This window comes from Tasmannia lanceolata, unplaced genomic scaffold (genome assembly GCF_043159265.1).
Source record: "Tasmannia lanceolata isolate RefF3 unplaced genomic scaffold, GAP_Taslan_0.1 ptg000038l, whole genome shotgun sequence".
Taxonomy (NCBI): Eukaryota; Viridiplantae; Streptophyta; class Magnoliopsida; order Canellales; family Winteraceae; genus Tasmannia; species Tasmannia lanceolata.
Genome location: NW_027518715.1, coordinates 2,026,717 through 2,045,518, shown reverse-complemented (window position 1 = coordinate 2,045,518; position 18,802 = coordinate 2,026,717). Strand labels below are relative to the sequence as shown.

Here is an 18,802-nt window from a genome sequence, read left to right as displayed (position 1 = left end):
ATTTTGCATAATTTTTATTACATTTTCTTTGAATAGAATACCCCTTTTTAATGACATCTAAAATGTCATAATCTATGGATTTGAGATAGGTTAGCATTTGCACTTTCCAAGCTCTATAATTCGTTCCATAAAAAAATGTAGGAATTAGAGCGGATCAGTCTTCCTCAAAATCCATTTGGGTTGTCATGGATCTTTTCTCTTTTAGATTCCAAAATGAAATGCAAGTGTGACAACCCAAGAGGGGGGTGAATTGGCTAATTAAAACTTTTGGCTTAATTAGATGTGGTATTAAAAATTAATTCATCAATTAAGCACTAATTAATCTAACCCTTGTTCAAATAAGCAAGACTATGGAAGCTAGGGTTTAGATATTAATTTATCCTTTACATGCTCTAATCCTTGTTCATTAAAACATAAACATAAGTAAGGTTAGAGATCACCAATCGCCAAGTAAGAAGAAGAATCACACCACAAGGAACACACAATTTTTATAGTGCTTCGGTCTATCAACAAGACCTACTCCACTCTTCCAAGTTTTCCTCCTTGGGTACTCCACTAAAAATGAGATCTCACAATCTTCAAGATGTACAAACACCTTCTTCAACTCCAAGGGAACAAACCCTTTTTCTGCATGAAGCCTTGGCAAGGACACACCCTTTTACGCCGGATTCACCTTTGTTACCGAGCCGAATCGGAGACCCTCTAGAACAAATGAAGAACTACAAAGAACTCTCTTAGCCTCTTGATTAGGCTTGATACAAAAGTTAAAGCTCACAAACTGTCCAAAGAAAAGATAAAATGTGGAAGCCCTATGGAGATCCTCTTGATAGAATGTAAAATACAAGTTCAAGGCATAGAAGAGGAGAAACCGTTTGATATGAAAGTTTAGGTTCAAGTAGATGTTAAAAATATTGCAAAAAGGTTGCTTAGAAAGGTTTGGATAGTGTATATATAGCCCATCTCAAAATATGACCGTTTGGGGGTAAAACTGTAAAAAAATGGGTTAAAAATGTCAAGCCCCGCAAGCCCCAAAGGCTAGTTTTTCAGGCCGCGGCGGTCGACCAAGGTACGGCCGTTGCCCGCCCTTATAGGCTTCTCTTTTTTAATTTCAATTTTCATACCATCGTGGTCGACCGAGCCATGGTGGTCGCCCGGCGAGGTCTCCCTATTTGATTTAAACTTTAAGTTCAAACACTATCCACGGTCGACCGGCCCTATGGCGGTTGCCCGCCCAAACCATGTTGGATTGTTTCTATTTCGACAAAATCATATCCGCGGTCGTCCGGGACGCACCGGTCGACCGGCCCGCTTTGTTTAGGCAAGTGCTACATTTTCAGCTACCTTGTCGCGGTTGCCCAGAAAACCCCGGTCGACCGGCTCTGTATAAAATTTCATTTTAACTTATAAAAATCAAGAGCTTTGGGCCATCGTCTTTGGGCTTTAGTCCAAGGTTTTCAAACACATTTTTGGGTGTGTGAATGGTTTCCAAAGATATAAAAATTAATTATGAAAACCATTTGAAAAACCTTTTGAAAGTGCAATTTACATTAAATCAAGAGGACTCTAAATACAATCTAAAAAAGTAAACCTTGAGTCTCTTAGATTGTATTGGCTCCTTGGCACTTTCTTGGACTTCTTCAACTTGTGAGTGAACTTCTTCAACTTGATCTGGTTCTTATGACTTCCTCCAATCTTCAATACATGTTGACAGTTACATGAGGTGTCACCAAGGCAGGGTCATCTCTAAGCTTCTTCTTGACACTTTGCTAGGCAACTTGTGGGATCTTCATCTTGAGCTTCTTGACTTGAACATATTTAAATGATGATGTCTTCACTGTGTATGCAAGCTCTTTGATCATGTGTGTGTGGATCCGCAAGCCATGTGTTGTGATGAGTTATGTAATGATAATATGACATTGTGGACCCCGATCCGGAGAGAGGTGGGAGGATGTGCCCCACGCGCTCAGTCTCACAGATCATCCACGTGAATGGAGAGCTCTACCAAGGAACTCTCGAAAGAAGTGCCCCTCACAGCATGAGTGGCGATACAAAGGGAGATACCTCTCGATTCGGGGACTAGCCCAGATTCGAGGCGTACCTTAAACAAAGAAGAGTCGCCATCCAAGGAAGTGGGCCAAGGATCCCATACTATGCTCTGTTGCAACGGATAACCAGAGATATAAAAGAAGGTTCGTGCCTGGTTACGAATTCGGAAGGTCTAAAGAGCACCTCATCCGCCCAAGTGCAAACACCTGGTCTCTAATGCCATTTACTTAATAATTTTGAAGAGTTTTGGGCGAAAGTCATATGAAATGGGAACTAATATCTCCGAGAAGACGTCTGCCTAATCATGCATGTCTCAGAGATGAAAATTAAACACATACACAAAATAAATGAAAGATGTGTCACCTAAGCAAAACAAGGTTATAAGTGACATGCCTAATGGGTGTCTAAGTTCTGGTGTGCAAACACATGCATGTTACAGCTAAATGTATAGGATCTGTACATGAAAGTAAGAAAACACAGCAAAAACATACAACACAAATCAACTCTATACTTGACTGGACAAAATGAGTCCTAACTCTAATGTGACCTGACTCGGACCAAGATGGCCGTCCATCCCAGCTGCTCTACGTATCCCGGCCTCGGGAAGAATCGGAGTCAACGTAGTTCGATGCCCTATTCTAAACTACTATGCCTAACCATCTAGAACCGCTATCCTAGACTCGATCCACTAGACTCGACTGATTTTTAAAGCTTTTTTGTACAATTGCTTAAGTTCATGTGAATTGTAATTTTTAGGACTCTCTATATGTCCTAACTAATGCAAGTTGATTAGCCTTAAGCTAATGCAGGTGGGCCATATATCCTATGTGTAACTAGGCTGTGCCTCCTAAAGAAAACTATGGGTTGACTATATGCTTCCTAGTCTAGCCATCGGTTCGACTAAGTGTCTAATCGATCAACTTGAGGCCTCCTAACTCTAGGGACACCCACACGACAGGACACACCATATCAATACAAATCAGGACAGACTCCTAACTCTAATACATTTCAAATAGCTAGGACAGACTCCTAACTCTAGAGAAAGATCTTTTTGAAAAGGGTTTGAATATTTTTATATTTTTGGAAGATTTGAAATGTTTATTTTTAAAGGTTTGGCTGGACTTGGGATGTGAATCCCAAGCTGCACTACGTACCCTGTTGAAAGGGATCAAGCCAATGTAGTTCGGAACAGGATTCCTAACTACTCTTCTAAGGACTCAAGATTTTTAAGATTTTTGGTTTTTCAGATGTTTTTTGATATTTTGGTTGTTTTATAGTGTTTTTTTTTTTTGAGTTTTTGACACAAGAGGATTGAATCCTATCATCATAAGGGGAGGATAGACTCCTGAATATCCCACAAAGGTTGGACAGCATCCTATGCTTTGCGGGAGAAAATGACAGAATAACAACTCTGCAAGGGTTGGACAGCATCCTATACCTTGCAGGAGCGGATAGAAAAACACATGATTTGATGAGAGGTTGGAAAAAATCCAAACCCCTATGATGATAGAATTTGATTCCTGAACAAGAGGACTGACTCTCTAGACTAAGGACGGATTCCTATACTAGTGGACTATCAAACTAAGATACAGCTCACAAGTAATAAGGGAAAAGAGACCTTATGCATATTTGGCAAAGGTAAAACACTCAGCCGGGCCGGACAGCTACCTAGCCCTAGGGTGCAACAAATGTGCAACCCAATACCCATAAGGGTAGGGGTATGATGCCAAGCCGAGTAGGGTGTTCTCCCAAAACCAAACGACGCACAAAGAGGAGATTTAGCAAGAGAATGAGACTTGGTAAGTCTCTTAGACACAGAGGTAGGATAGAGAAAAATGCTAGCAAGACTGGGCAAGTCTCCTAAGCACAAGGATGGGCTCCAAGTAACCTTATCATTGCCTAAACAATGATAAGAAAAAGAGATAACTGACAAACCAAGTTGGTCTTCGACTAGAAGAGGGTTTAAGACCTGTGAGACTAGAGGTAGTCTCCTAGGGGTTGACTCAGGTTGATTCATTAATGAGACAATGCCTGTCTCCAAAGATTTGGATCTAAAAGACTAGGCAAGTCTTTTGAGAAAATGGAATGCTATTTGGACTGAGCAAGTCCCCTAATAATGGGCTTGGGCTAGCGCCTTCATCGCCCTGGCGATGAATGGAAAGATCTAATGACTTGAGGCTATCTTTCAAAAGACAAAAGGAAGAGGGATACTACACGGACCAAGCAGGTCTCCCTAAAAGATGGGCTTGGGCTAGCGCCTTCATCGCCCTTGTAATGAACAAAGGCTCTAATAAGGAAAAGGTCTACCAAGAAAATTAAGTAAGACTCCTAAAAGATAATAGGGGTATTATTGAAATTAGATAGTGTCAACACTAACATCTGACAATTAATATTCGCACTACAATGTTTAACAAGAACTACTAGTAAAGTTATTATGCACTTATCTACAAGAAGATTTACTAAAAAAAAAAAAAAAAAAAAAAAAAAAAAAAAAAAAAAAAAAAAACAAGCATGTATAGCCTATTAATGAGTGTTTAATAATGTGACAATAGTCTACACACTGGAACAATATAAGCACATGTTTCCTTCATACAAGGATCTAAAATATAACAAAGAACTGGAGATATACTACTCGAACCAATACTATTATCCTTACGAAATAATCTTGTCTTTAAAAGAAAAGAAAAAAAAGCATTGATACCATGATGATTTTTAACACAACTAGAACAAAACTTCATTTGGAACTTACTGTTACTCAATTCATCAACACACAGATATGCATTATTAAGCCATACTCCTGATGATCTTACTCAATCTCACTCCTAATATTAGTGAAAGGACTTCATAAAATGATCAAAATGAAACTATCATACTATCATGGCAAAGTATTTGCCGTCCCTTAAAGATCAAATATTTATAATGTCCACCACTAAACAGGTTAATTAGTGAACATATTCATAAGGAACTTATTATGATGATAATAATTTCATTGACAATGAATCAAAGCATAAACACAAATACTTCTAGACAGTCATTTCTACAAAACAGCGGACAAGGCTCATGCAATTATACATAAGAATGACATAAGATGATATAGATAATTTAGAGGAAAACTAAAAATTTTCCAACTTATAGTGCCAACATTTAAGAAAAAAAATGAATTGTGTAACTATTGGCACATACATTTTGAAAGAAAACTAAACCATTCCGTTAATAATGCAAACATTTTAGAAGAAACTTGGGTTACACTACCAATATAGCTAGGCTAAATTCACAATATGGACAGAATCTGTGCTAAATCACAAATGCATAGGCTGCTATGTAGCATGGAAAATATGGCTGAACTATGAACTAGCATTGTGCAAAACAAGGGCTGAGTTATGGACTGCAATGTACATAAAACAGGGGCTGATTCATGTGCAGATTTTTATGCAAAATAGGGTTGATTCATGTGCAGATTTTTGCTAAAACAGGGCTAATTCATGTGCAGACTTTTGTGCAAAATAAGGCTGAATAGTTGACATAATTTAGTGCTAAACAGTGGATGAATTGTGAACAGATTTGTGGACTGAATCTGTGTAAAACTGGGAGCAAATCTATGAGCAAAATTATGCATAACAGGGAGCTGAAGATGTAGACAAAGTTGTGCCAACAGGGGGCTGAACTGTGAGCCAATTCATGAATGAAAATGTGTAAAAAACTAGACTAGAATTCTTGGCAGAGGTTAGTGCGAAAACTGGGCAGAATGTGGACTAAATCTTGGCCTGAGCCTGTGCACAAACAGGGGCTGATTCATGGACCAAACCTGTGTGCAAATGGGGATGGTTCATAGACAGATTTTGATAAAACTGGGACAGATTTGTGTAAAAATGGGACAGATTTGTGCAAAAATGGGACAACTTCATGGGGTGAATTTATGCAAAACTGGGACTAACACAGTGTAAAATAAGGGCTGACTCATGGGCTGAATCGCGGACTGAACTTGTATCAAGACTAGGATTGAATTATGGGTACTCAAACGGGGGCTGAAATTATGACTCAAATAATTACAAAACATAACGATAAAGTATAAAAACTTATAGAGCAGCAACTATATGCTTATAACCAATTACAAAATCATGACTATAATGTGTATTAGACCATAGGACAGTAATTATATGCTTTTAGGCAGACATAAATCATAGTTTTAAAGTGAAACAACCTAAATGGGCAGCAACTACACAATTCTATTTAGACCCTAAATTCACGAAAATCCAGCCCACATGATTTCTACACATTCATTTGTCAAGTAAAAATAATTAAACCATTTGATGAGCTGGGTCCAATCAATTCAAAGCCTCACAAGATAAAATCTTTATTGTAATCATAGGTCTTTTAAGTTTAAAAGCACTATCTCATCATGTAAAAAAAAAATCAGATCCAAGAATCAGATAAGACAGCATCACCTTATTAGTTCACATCCATAAACATTAAAATTAGTCCAAGAATGTGATTTTTGATAATGTCGATGCACTTACACTCACCTCCCTCGTATAGTTGTATCTCATTCATCATTAAAGAAACAACCAGATCTTCACATAAGAGTTGGAATTCATATAGGGAATGGAGTCAATTTTCAGTATATGCAACTAATAAAGCATGACAATGCCAGACCTTAACAAAAAGAAAAGATTGCTATTAAATCTCCACAAAATATATAGTTGGAAATAAAGGGAGAGATGATGGGTCAGGGTCTTTGTAATAAGTTTCAAAAAAAATAAAATTTCAACCGATGGCTGATGTGATAACAGAGACAAGAGAAGTTTTACAAACAGCATAATAATTTGACATATTTTAATATGCTTTCCATCTATTCTAATAATTGCAGGGTTTCTATTTCACCTCACTTTACCTAACAACCATATTAGATTAATCTAAATCAAATGGAACAGATTGAAATGGCAAAGGAACTGAATTGAAAGAAATCTGCCAATCTTCAACAATCAGCCACTAAACAATATACATCAAATAGAACTTCTATTGTAGCCAAAAACAGAAATTGCAGTGATTAAAAAAAGATATATGAGGCCTGTGATTAAAGGGTGAATTTATGGCTGATCAGAAGATAAAGATGATGATGAGAAAGGAAAAAAATTAGAAATGGAGCACCTTATAAGTCTAAAAAAAAAAATATTGAATTAAAATTCAAGTCTCACCATATTGACAATAAAATGAGATCCAAAACTAATGCTATTTAATGACCAAAGGGACTCGAAACAAACCTAGGAATACAAGAGTATAAGAGATATTATATGAGCATTAAGAATACAAACCTAAACCAAAAGATCATGTACTTCTAATATCAATCAAAACCATATATATATATATATATATATATATATATATATTTTAATACAAACTATCCAGTGCAATGAGATCATAAAATGAAATGATTTCTAAAATCAAAAGATGATATATATTTTCATAGAAGAAATCATTCAGTGAATGCTCATTATAGCAGATAAATGACATATTAACTAAATTTTATTAATCCATTCCAACTTTCATGAAGAGAACTTCTTAACAAATATATGATTCAGACATTCATCAAAAGATTTTCACAAAGAAAAATCGTTATTTAAGGCATCTAAAAAAATATATATATATAAAGAACCAAATCCTTTCTCAGATCACATGAAAATTAACACTGAAGTAGTTCTCTCATGAATAAAAAAAATCATCCAGGCACAAGACAAATTCAATAGCATTTCAGATATACATTCTAACCACACAACAGATGAACTTAAGAATCTCGTTCGAATTTCTGTAAATATTAAAAATCATATTAATAGTTTTAATTAGACAATTATATCGGATCTAAGATTCCAAATCATAAGGCATGCATATTAAAAAAGCTATCATAAGTAATTAAGCTAAGAATCTAAAAGAATTAACATTAAATTCTTTTGTTTACCTTTCTTCTGAAATGACAAATTGAGAAATCTGCAGGCTTGATGTTGTTACCTCTTCAGCAATCTCTGATAGAACCTGAACTCTGATCGAAGTTTTCAGCTGAATCTGTTGATTTTGAGGAGATTGCTTGGTCAAGATAACTCCTAATCTTTAATTTCCAGCCACATCCACTGATTCTATACACAAAATTCCTAATCTAAGGTTTACAAGGTCTAATCAGAGAAAGAAAGAGAAGTATAATGGCTTAGAGGAGTAAAAATGATCGGGATCTAGCCGGAGAATAAGATTGACCAGATCTTTGGCCGGACATTCGCCGGAAAGATGAATCGACCGGAAAAAATGGCCGGAGAAGATGAAGTTTGGATCAGAAAAGGGTTCGAGAAGATTTTGAAGTAGAAATCAGAGATTAAGATGAAACAGAAGAAGAAGAGAAGGACAAAAAAGTTGATTGGAGAAGGAATCTAGTTGTCGGATTCCGGCAAGGCTTGCCGGAGAAGATGACAGTCGATGAGATCTACTTTCCCTTTCTAAATTTCTCACTCTTTCTCTCTCTAAGAATGGTTTAGAAAACCAAGATTTTTTTTTTTTTTTTGAAAAATGAGGCTTGATTGGTATTTATAGGAAAAAAAAAAAAGGTGTGGATATTGGCACCCCACATTGATAAGCGCACAAATGCGCGACTCTGACTGGCTAAATCACCCCCTTGCTTGATAACTGCACTAACTCCGCTTGTCTTTTTCGAATTTTTTCGTCGGATCTTTCTGGAATTTTGCAGGGATTTTTCTGGGGTCTTAAGGTTTCCAAAAATGTATTCATGGGTACTTAGGGTCTTTGGATAACTTGAATTTTCCCTAAAATACAAGGTTTTTCAAGGTAAAATATAAACCTAGTGGGCCACCCCCCATTACACTACACACACCAATCCAGCCCGTTTGCTGGGCAAACGCGCTCAGATCATGATGAAATTTTGCAGTGGGTTAAAAGAGACCCGAATCCAGCCTAGGGTGAAGTTTGGGACCCTAATGCTGAGATTCAGATGGATTTGGCACGAGCCAGGAAGATTTAGGGCTTAGTCAAAATGGGGTGTCTACAGATGCCCCTCTTTGGCAGAGCGTGCTTGTCGCGCGAATGTCAAAGCTGAACAGACGTCACATTTTGACTAGCCCCAAAATTGATTTAGAGAACGGGATGGAGAAAATGACTTGGTGAAGGTTGGATTATAAAAGGGTTGGTTTGTTAGGAATGTTGGTTTTCTGCTCAGAGGCGGATGATTTTATGCTCAAAGGCAAAATGGTTTATGCACGGAGGTTGAAAGGTTTTAGCTTAGAAGCTAGGGAATTTTAACTCGGAGGCCTGACTCTTTGCACAGAGGCTTGTTTCTCTGTTCAAAATCATGGTTTTATGCTCAGAGGCGAGGATTTATGTTTGGAAGCAAGGATTTATGCTCAAAGGCAAGGATTTATGTTCGGAGGCAAGATTTAAGCTTGGAAACAAGGAATTTATGCTCGGAGGCAATGATTTATGCTCGGAGGCAAGGATTTTATGCTCGGAGGCAAGGATTTATGCTCGGAGGCAGGGTTTTATGCTCGGAGGCAAGGATTTATGCTCGGAGGCAGGGTTTTTATGCTCAGAGGCAGGGTTTATGCTCGGAGGCAGGGTTTTATGGCTCGGAGGCAATGGGTTTATGCTCGGAGGCAGAGTTTTTATGCTCAGAGGCAGGGTTTATGCTCGGAGGCAGGGTTTATGCTCGGAGGCAAGGTTTTATGCTCGGAGGCAGAGAATTTAATTTGAATGCTCGGTTTGTTTATATTTTATGGATAGAAACTCCACTGGGGATTATGAGATAGGTTTTCAATAAGATGATAAGAAAGACTCTCAGAAGAATTTGACTAAAGCCCTACTGAAGCTCTTCTTATCTTCACTTAATGAAAATAATTATCTCAATTATCAGAGTTCATTTGATATCTTTTATAACCTGAACAGGTTATAAAAGATGCCCCTAGTACGAATTTACTTCCATGACAAATTCATAGGAGAACAAACATAGGGAAAAAGGTAAAAAAGGGTTTCATTTCCTGAATTTTTGAAATTACAAATCTTTTTATATATAATAGACTGAATCTGCTAATCTTCTTCTCTTTCTGTCCGCTACCAAAACTTCGAATGGTCTGAGTACTATCCTTCTGAACTCTGTTCTGCTCTGCATCATTTTCAAGGATCCACAACTTCATCACTTTTCTATCACTCCAACCTTGGAGAGACATTGACCACACAGGACTCCCCACACAAGACCTTGGAGTTTAACCTTGACTTTGACAAGGACTAAACTGTGGCTAACAACAAAGGAGGACTTCGACCATGACTTGGATTCTAAGAGAAACTGAATCTGCTTTTCAGCCTGATAAGTATTTTAAAATGGTATAGTCTACCACTTCTTAGAATCTTTCAAAAACCGTATTTAAAGGTGTTTCATTCCTCTTTTCAGGTTTTCCGTCATGGTTATTATTCCTTTGGTTTGCTTAGTCTTAACTCCTTAGCTTTTAGAAGGTCAGAAGAATCTTTACTGGCGCTTACTCAAACTTCAGAGTAATGCCTCAGAAGAAATAAAAGTCTTGCTGGCATTCAGAGATTTTGTCCTTTTGAAGTCACTGCCATGACCAAATCGCCTTTTCAGGTTTTTGATTTGGCGGACTGCATGCCTTATATTTTGCCTGGACTGTCTGCCCTTGCAGATTTTCCATCCAGCAGGCTCTGCACCTTGATTTTTGCCTAAGCCGCCCTTTCGGGTTTTCAACTTAGCAGGTGAATGACCCTAATTTTTGCCTAGACCGCCCTTTCGGGTTTTCAGTCTAGCGGGTCTAAGACTCCATCATTTTTTCTTTCTTTCTGTTTCTCTACAAACCTTGACCTAAAATACACCAGAAGGACTTTTAGGTAGGCTTGGGTTCAAACAGGTTACATATTGGTGATTTTTCATGTATTTGACCGAATCTGGCCCTCCAGACTGCCTACGTATCCCCAAAGAAAATGGGAATCAGGTCCGCGTAGTTCGCCCATTTTTTGGGTTTCAAGGATTTTTTGTTTTGTTCTTTCTTTCATATTTTCAAGGATTTGAAAGATTCAAAGGATTTGAAGAATTTGACCGAACCGGAATTAATCAGGTGGCCTACGTATCCTGTAAAAAGGAATCAGGTCAGAACATAGTTCAAGCTTACTATCTTTTATGACGCAAGTCATAAAAGATGCCCCTGGTTTGTGTTTGTCAAGAAAAAGGGATTTTTTTTTTATAGGCCCAAAGGGTTTGCAAACAGTATTTTGACTTTTGGGTTGTTAGCATTTGGCTCTGATCGATCAAGGATGGCCTCCTGGTGTATTTAAGCATAGTACTTCTTTAGTTGGTCTAGGTTTGTAGGTTCTGTTAATTTTTCACCATTTTCATTGAGGAGTCTTACGGCTTTTCCAGGCAGGACTTCATCAACAATGTAAGGACCAGACCAGTTTGGCCTGAATTTTCCTCTGGGATCGAACACCGGTGCTCGATAAGATTTCAAGACGAGATCTCCTGGTTTCAGGTCTCGAACCTTGACTTTCTTATTGAATGCCCTTTCGATTCTTCTCTGATACCCTTGGATATGGTATAAGGCTCTGAGCCTCTTTTCATCAATCATCTGCAATTCATCATGTCTGGCTTTGGCCCACTCAGACTCTGGCAGATTCGCTTCCATCATAACTCTTAAAGACGAGATTCTCACTTCAACAGGGAGGACTGCTTCCATTCCGTAAACTAGAGAGTACGGAGTTACACCTGTAGAGGATCTGATCGACGTCCTGTAAGCCCACAAAGCATATGGGAGTTTATTCGACCAATCCTTATAAGTCTCGGTCATTTTGCTAATAATAACCTTGATGTTCTTATTAGCTGCCTCTACAGCACCATTTGTCTGCGGTCTGTAAGGAGATGACTTATGATGCTTGATTTTAAATTCTTCGCACAGGTGCACCACCTCTTTCTTGAAGTGAGATCCATTGTCAGAAATCAACTCATGAGGTACTCCATATCTGCAAATGATGTTTGCACGGATGAACTTCGCAACTGTATTGGAAGTTATGGAAGCATATGAAGCAGCTTCTATCCACTTCGTGAAATAGTCAATGGCCACCAAGATGTACTCGTGCCCACTTGACGACTTAGGATAGACTTTGCCAATGATATCAATTCCCCATACTGAAAATGGCCATGGCGAGGTCATAGAATGCAGCTCTGACGGAGGCACATGAATAAGATTCGCATAGACTTGGCATTTATGACATTTCTTCACAAATGCGAAACAATCTGTTTCCATTGAGGGCCAATAGAAACCGAGTCTAAGGATCTTCCTTGATAGCATTTTACCATTCATGTGAGGACCACAAACACCTTCATGTGTTTGTTCAATGAGCTCCGCAGCCTGATCTTCATCAACACACAGAAGCTGAATCCCATCAAAGGATCTTCTGTACAATTCTTCACCACAAATGATGAAGTTAGCGGCGAATCTCTGAAGAGTTTTTCTCTCTTTGCTGGAAGCTTCAGGGGGATGTCCATTGCCTGAAATGAGATTTCGGATATCAGTATACCACGGTTTTCCATCTGGACATCGCGCTGATATCTCAATGGCATTTACATGCGCTGGAGCCCATTGCGACCTCACAGCTAAAGGCTGGACCTCCATTGTCTCAGAAATATCCAACATCGAGGCTAAGGTAGCCAAGGCGTCTGCAAAATGATTCTTGGTTCTTGACAGATGGGTAAATGTGATACTCTTGAATTTCTTGGCCAGAGATTCAAGATAAAAATTATATGGGATCAATTTTGATTCTCTTGTCTTCCAATTACCATTGGTTTGACAAATTATCAGAATTGAATCTCCAAATACATCAATCTCTTGGACTTTCAAAATTAAAGCTGCCTCAAGTCCTGCGATACAAGCTTCGTACTCTGCCATGTTATTTGTACATTCGAATTGCAACTTGATGGATATTGGGATGTATTCTTTCTTGGGAGATACAAGCACTGCTCCTATTCCTTGTCCTCGATTGTTAACGGCTCCATCAAAGTACATTGTCCATCTGGTACTTGGAATTTCTTCTTCAAGTTCCATGATCTCTTCATCAGGAAATTCAGCCTTCAGAAAAGCATTCTCTTCAACAGGAGCATCAGCTAGCTGCTCAGCAATAACCCGTCCTTTGACAGATTTCTGAGTGACGTATGTGATGTCAAACTCAGATAACAATAGCAACCACCTTGCAGTTCTTCCTGTAAGGGCGGGCTTCTCGAATAAGTACTTCAACGGATCCATCCGTGAAAGCAGAAATACCTTATTCGATAATAGATAATGCCTAAGCCTTTGAGTCGCCCAGACTAATGCTAGACAAGTCTTTTCCAAGATAGTGTACTTTATCTCGTACTCTAGCATTTTCTTGCTGATGTAGTAGATAGGCTTCTCCTTCTTAGATCCTACATCTTGCTGAGCAAGCATACAACCCATTGCTGTATCTGTGATGGACAAATACATCAACAATGGTTGACCAGGAATGACTGGGGATAAGACAGGAGGCAAAGACAAACACTGCTTGACCTTTTCAAATGCTTCCTGACATTCTTCATTCCATTTCTTGGAGGAATTCTTTTTCAATAATTTGAAGATGGGTTCACATGTCATAGTTAAATGAGATATGAATCTCCTCAAGTATTGCACTTTGCCAAGGAATCCACGAATCTGCTTTTCTGTCTTTGGTGGTTGCATTTCTTGGATAGCCTTGATTTTCTGAGGGTCCACTTCGATTCCTCTTTCACTGACCATGAATCCCAGCAACTTCCCTGACGTGACCCCAAATACACATTTATTTGGGTTCAAGCGAAGTTGAAACTTTCGGATTCGCTCAAAGAACTTTCTCAAAGCGACTGTATGCTCTGGCCGAGTCCTGCCTTTGACAATCATGTCATCGACATAGACCTCGACTTCCTTATGAATCATGTCATGAAGAAGAGTAGTCGCAGCTCTCTGATATGTGGCACCAGCATTTTTGAGACCAAACGGCATTACTCGGCAACAATATGTACCCCATTGAGTAATAAATGCCGTCTTCATCATATCCTCAGGCGCCATCTTGATCTGATTGTAGCCTGAAAACCCATCCATGAAAGATAACAGAGCATGTCCAGCAGTGTTGTCTACTAGGATATCAATGTTCGGAAGAGGAAAATCATCTTTCGGACTGGCCTTGTTCAGATCTCTGAAGTCAACGCACATCCTGACTTTTCCATCTTTCTTGGGCACAGGAACTATATTTGCAAGCCATTCGGGATATTCCACTACTTCAATGAATTTTACTTCAAGTAGCTTCTTAACCTCATCATGAACTTTCAACTCCCATTCTGTTTTAAGTTTTCGGAGTTTTTGCTTCTTCGGCTTGATACCCGGGATTAGAGGTAATCTGTGCTGGACAATGTCCTCACTCAATCCCGGCATGTCATCGTAAGACCAAGCAAAGACCTCCTTAAACTCTTTTAGCAAGGTGATTAATTCTTCGCGCTCCTCAGGAGATAAAGTTTTGCCAATCCGAATCTCCCGAATTAAAGTTTCATCACCTATATTTACGGTTTCAATTTCTTCTTCGAGTGGTTTTGCTCGGCGAATCTCCTCTTGTTGAATCATGTATTTGATTTCAAAAGGAGTTTCGTCGGCTTCCTCGTTTGAGGGGGAGTCTTGATTATTATTATTATTAGTTATTTGATCAGGCTTTGAAGCAGAATCAGAAACAGAATTAGAAATAAAGACAGGATCGTACACAAATGAGTCTTTTATTTCTTTTGCAGAATTGATGATTACATCGAATGATTCACCCACATCGGGCGTTACAGACTCTGAATTCAAATGAAATGACATGTTGACATCAGTATCAACATAGACAGGACTATGTACAAATGAAAAATCAGCAAAAACATCCTCTGACCGAGACTCGACAGGGACCGACTCTTCACCTCCGAGAACTACTCCGACCTCTATGGTACCTGCATCAAAAGAAAAGTTAGAAATGACAGACTCCGGGTTGAACTCAGAAACTGACACATTTGTTGAAATGACTGACTCTTTTGAAAGGACTGGACTATACTGGAGGACTACTTGGGGTATAACCTGTGCGGTCCAATTGTCTAAAGGTCCAGTGGCTGGAGTAATGCAATCCCTTGGACTCGTGAAGGGCACATCTCCTCCAATCATAGCGACGATTGGGGCCTCAACCTGATATAGGGAGTCTAGGAGATGCGGCTCAATATTTTCCGCCCAATCTGTAGCTGGTTTTTCTGCTATCGATGCCAAGGCAAACTGCTCACTGTAGAAATCTTCTGACAACTCATCTGTGAAGAAGATCTCTAACCCTGGAAGCCTCTTCCCAGTCTTATCGCACCAGGTCTCAGGAAAACCATAGAACGGACAGTCTGCCCCTTCTCTTCTGAATCGGCCGTTCATAATCATGCTGTACGGTCCCGTCAGAAATTCTATACCTCGACGACGGCATTCAGCCCACTTCATCATATAACGCTTCATTTCTTGAACCTCTTTCGGAGTTGGCTCGTACCCTAACCCGAATAATCCGCCGACTGCTTTCAACTCTGGCCACTCAGTAGGGCCCTGTAGATTTCTTCCCAGGCCAGCTCCTGGGACATAACCATATTTCCTCATTATCTTTACTACTTGGGTGTTTGTGCTTGAGAGAAACATTATTTCTTCATTCATTGCTTCCCCAAAGGAAATAGTAGAGACTTCTAAAGAAAAGCCGGTTAAACTAACATCTCTTGATTTTTCAGTGATCAATTCAGATGTTATTTGACCAATTTCCGGCTCAGGGTCGCCTCGCACTGTGATCACCCGATTGTTTCGGACAAATTTCAATTTCTGGTGAAGTGTGGAAGGAACGACTCCAACTTTATGAAGCCACGGCCGGCCAAGCAGGAGAAAGAAAGATGTTTTGATGTCAAGAACCTGAAACTCTATCTCGAAAGTTTCACCTCCTATTTCGACTTCTGTGGCGAGTGTCCCGATGACATCTCTTCTGGTTCCGTCATATGCCAATATCCCCTGTTCCGACGGGATAAAATCGGCTGGCCCGAATCCCAGGGTAGTGGCGGTGCTTAAAGGACATACATTTAAAGCCGACCCATTATCCACTAATACCTCGGGGACTCTCTTCTTGTTACACAGTATGGTGATACGGAGAGGTCTTGTGTGATCTCTTCCTTCTTGAGGTAGATCCTCATCAGTAAATGACAATGTTCTAGAAACCCTGGCCATTGCCACAAGATTGACCAACTCATCGGGGGTAATTTCAACTGATACTTGAGAGGCATTTAATTCTCGAAGCACAACCTGTCTGTGTTTCGGTGATGCCATTAGTAAACCCCAGATGGACACGTTAGCTTGTGTCTTCTTCAGTTGTTTCAACAAATTTTCTTCCTCTTCATCCACAGTCTGCTTCTGTTTCAGATTCTCTGCAGCTCTTACAACTTCGGCAGGATTTTCTGCTCTGAGTTCTGCAGGTTTGAAGACACGACCACCTCGTGTGACATGGCGGAGCTCGTCACACTGATCTTCCAGAAGCAACAAGTCTTCTTCTTCCAATCTTAAAACATAAGGGATCTTTTCTTTCATCTCTTCCTCCTCCTCACTCTTGAGGACATAAGAACAAGAACACTCAGAGGATCCTGTTAATCCTTCATCTAGAGGGGATAGTACATAAGGTTTCTTGTTTTCGATCGCTTCATCTTCATCATCCCATCTCAGAACATACGGTCTATCAGAAATAACCGCACAAATACGGGAGTGATCTAAGAGGATTTCTTCAGTGAAAATGGCATACACGTTCGGGGGAGGCATTGCATGTGTAGGCAATGGGTTTCGAGTGACGTTAGGTGCTTCAACGGCAAGATCTTTTGCTTCTATCATGTCTTGGATCTTGTGTCTTAAAGCCATGCATTTGTCAGTCAAATGCCCTGAATTCTGATGATAATCGCAGTACTGGTCTTTCCTCCAATACTTGGGCAAAGGGTTAGGAAGCTCTCTGGGTTCCAACAAAGTGATTTTTTTATCTCTCAGTAACTTCTTCAAAGCCACTGATAAGGAGTAAGGGAGAGGGTCGAACTGACGAAAGACCTTCTTTTCCATCGGCCTCCTGACCTCGGTCACCGTTCTGGATGGTGGTCGGTCATAACCTGGTGGTCTGGCATAACTGGGAGGCCCGGTATAGTTAACACTGTGCACCTCCTTCGGTGCCACAATAGGTCTTTTTCCCTCTCTCACATCAGACGAAGGTCTTGATCTCAGCCCCTTGGACAAAGCATCTTCGATTTGAGTTCCGGTTTTGATTAGAAAATCAAAATCAATGAAGTACTGGATTGCCATGTGGTGATAGTATTGAGATGATAAGTTTTTCACAACAATCTTGATCTGCTCTGAGTCAGGCAAACGGTGAGTCATCTGCGCTGCCTTTCGCCTCCATCGGCGAATGAAAGAAGTGAAGGTTTCATTGTGCCCTTGTTTCAGCGCCTTCAGATCTCTTTTTGTCACATCTATTCCCTCCTCCATGGAGAATTGCTCAACAAATCTATTGGCGATATCCTCCAGAGTTCTGATCTCTTCGGTTTTCAAGCTCAAAAACCATTTCTTTGCTGTTCCAGTAAGAGATCTAGGGAAAAGAAGAGCAATCTGCTCTGGAGTAAGCCCATGCTGCTGTAAGAGAGGAATAAGGGCTTTTAGATGACTCTTGGGACATCCTGTCCCATCATACTTATCATGATCCGGCATCTTGAAATTAGGAGGTAGCACAACTCCCGGTATTATCATATACTCGGCCATGTTTAATTTTTTCGGACCCTGCATTTTCATGCTCTCCATCTCCTGGGCCATCTTATCCAACCTATCGACTATCCCCTTGCCTTTATCCAGATGGGGGAGACAGTTCTCTTCTTCATACTGCTCGTCATCAGAATGGTCAAAGACTGGCAACACAGGAGGCTGAGCCATCATAGGAGGTGGGCGAGGCATGATTGGGGTTTGCTGAGGTGCAGGATTCTTGGTAGTAGATTCTCTGTCATTCTTTAATCGGGCTATTTCTTCATTAATGGTACTCAATTGCAACATTATAGCTTTCATCATCTCAAAGGTGTCCATACTATTTTGCCCATTCTCTGCCATCGCTTCAGGGGTTGGTTGGACGGGTGAAAGTATTTCTTGAAAATTCAAGGAAGGCGATAAAGGAGAAGTAAAAGAAAAAGGTGACAAGGATTGCCGGCTCAGCCTGGAATCAGATGTCTGACGGGACCAGGTTGGTTTTGAAACGAGGATTTTCTTAGGAGCAATGGCTGCTCAATCAAGAATCCTGAAATGGAAGTATAATCACTAGATTAAAATTTTGATAATCGAGATAAACTATCTTGATCAAACAATGACAAAAGAAACAAAAACACACTTTCATTAATAAAATCCAAATTGTGATTACAACGGATGAAAAAATTAATCTCTGATCACAGCTGGATAAACAGACTGACAAGAATGGGAAATGCAGAAATCGGAATAACAAAACATGATATGGATCTTCAAGGTTCCTCAATCCGAGCTCGCCGGCTTGCGGGCTCTTCCGATATTTCTCCACGTCGGAATTTGCGAGATAGACCTAACCTCCTTTCTATATTTTTGTTTCCCCAAGCAGCCACAATGGATCGGACGAGATCAGGAGTAAGATCTTCACAAAGAGGAGGGACTATGAT

The 18,802-nt window shown here is 39.8% G+C and overlaps 1 protein-coding gene across 1 annotated transcript; it reads right to left on the bottom strand.

Moving 5' to 3' along the window:
- Positions 1 to 15,043: 15,043 nt before the first annotated feature.
- On the bottom strand, positions 15,044 to 18,230 carry LOC143862950 (uncharacterized). The gene is made up of 2 exons (XM_077373852.1): positions 15,177 to 18,230; positions 15,044 to 15,052 (listed from the first exon to the last, which is right to left on the bottom strand). Exons 1-2 carry the CDS (start codon positions 18,228 to 18,230, stop codon positions 15,044 to 15,046), a joined length of 3,063 nt encoding a protein of 1,020 aa, XP_077229967.1.
- Between the last annotated feature and the right edge of the window lie 572 nt (positions 18,231 to 18,802).

Excerpts from the sequence above, each read along its gene's own strand:
- LOC143862950 (XM_077373852.1), bottom strand. The coding sequence starts at position 18,230 with ATGGCAGAGAATGGGCAAAATAGTATGGACACCTTTGAGATGATGAAA.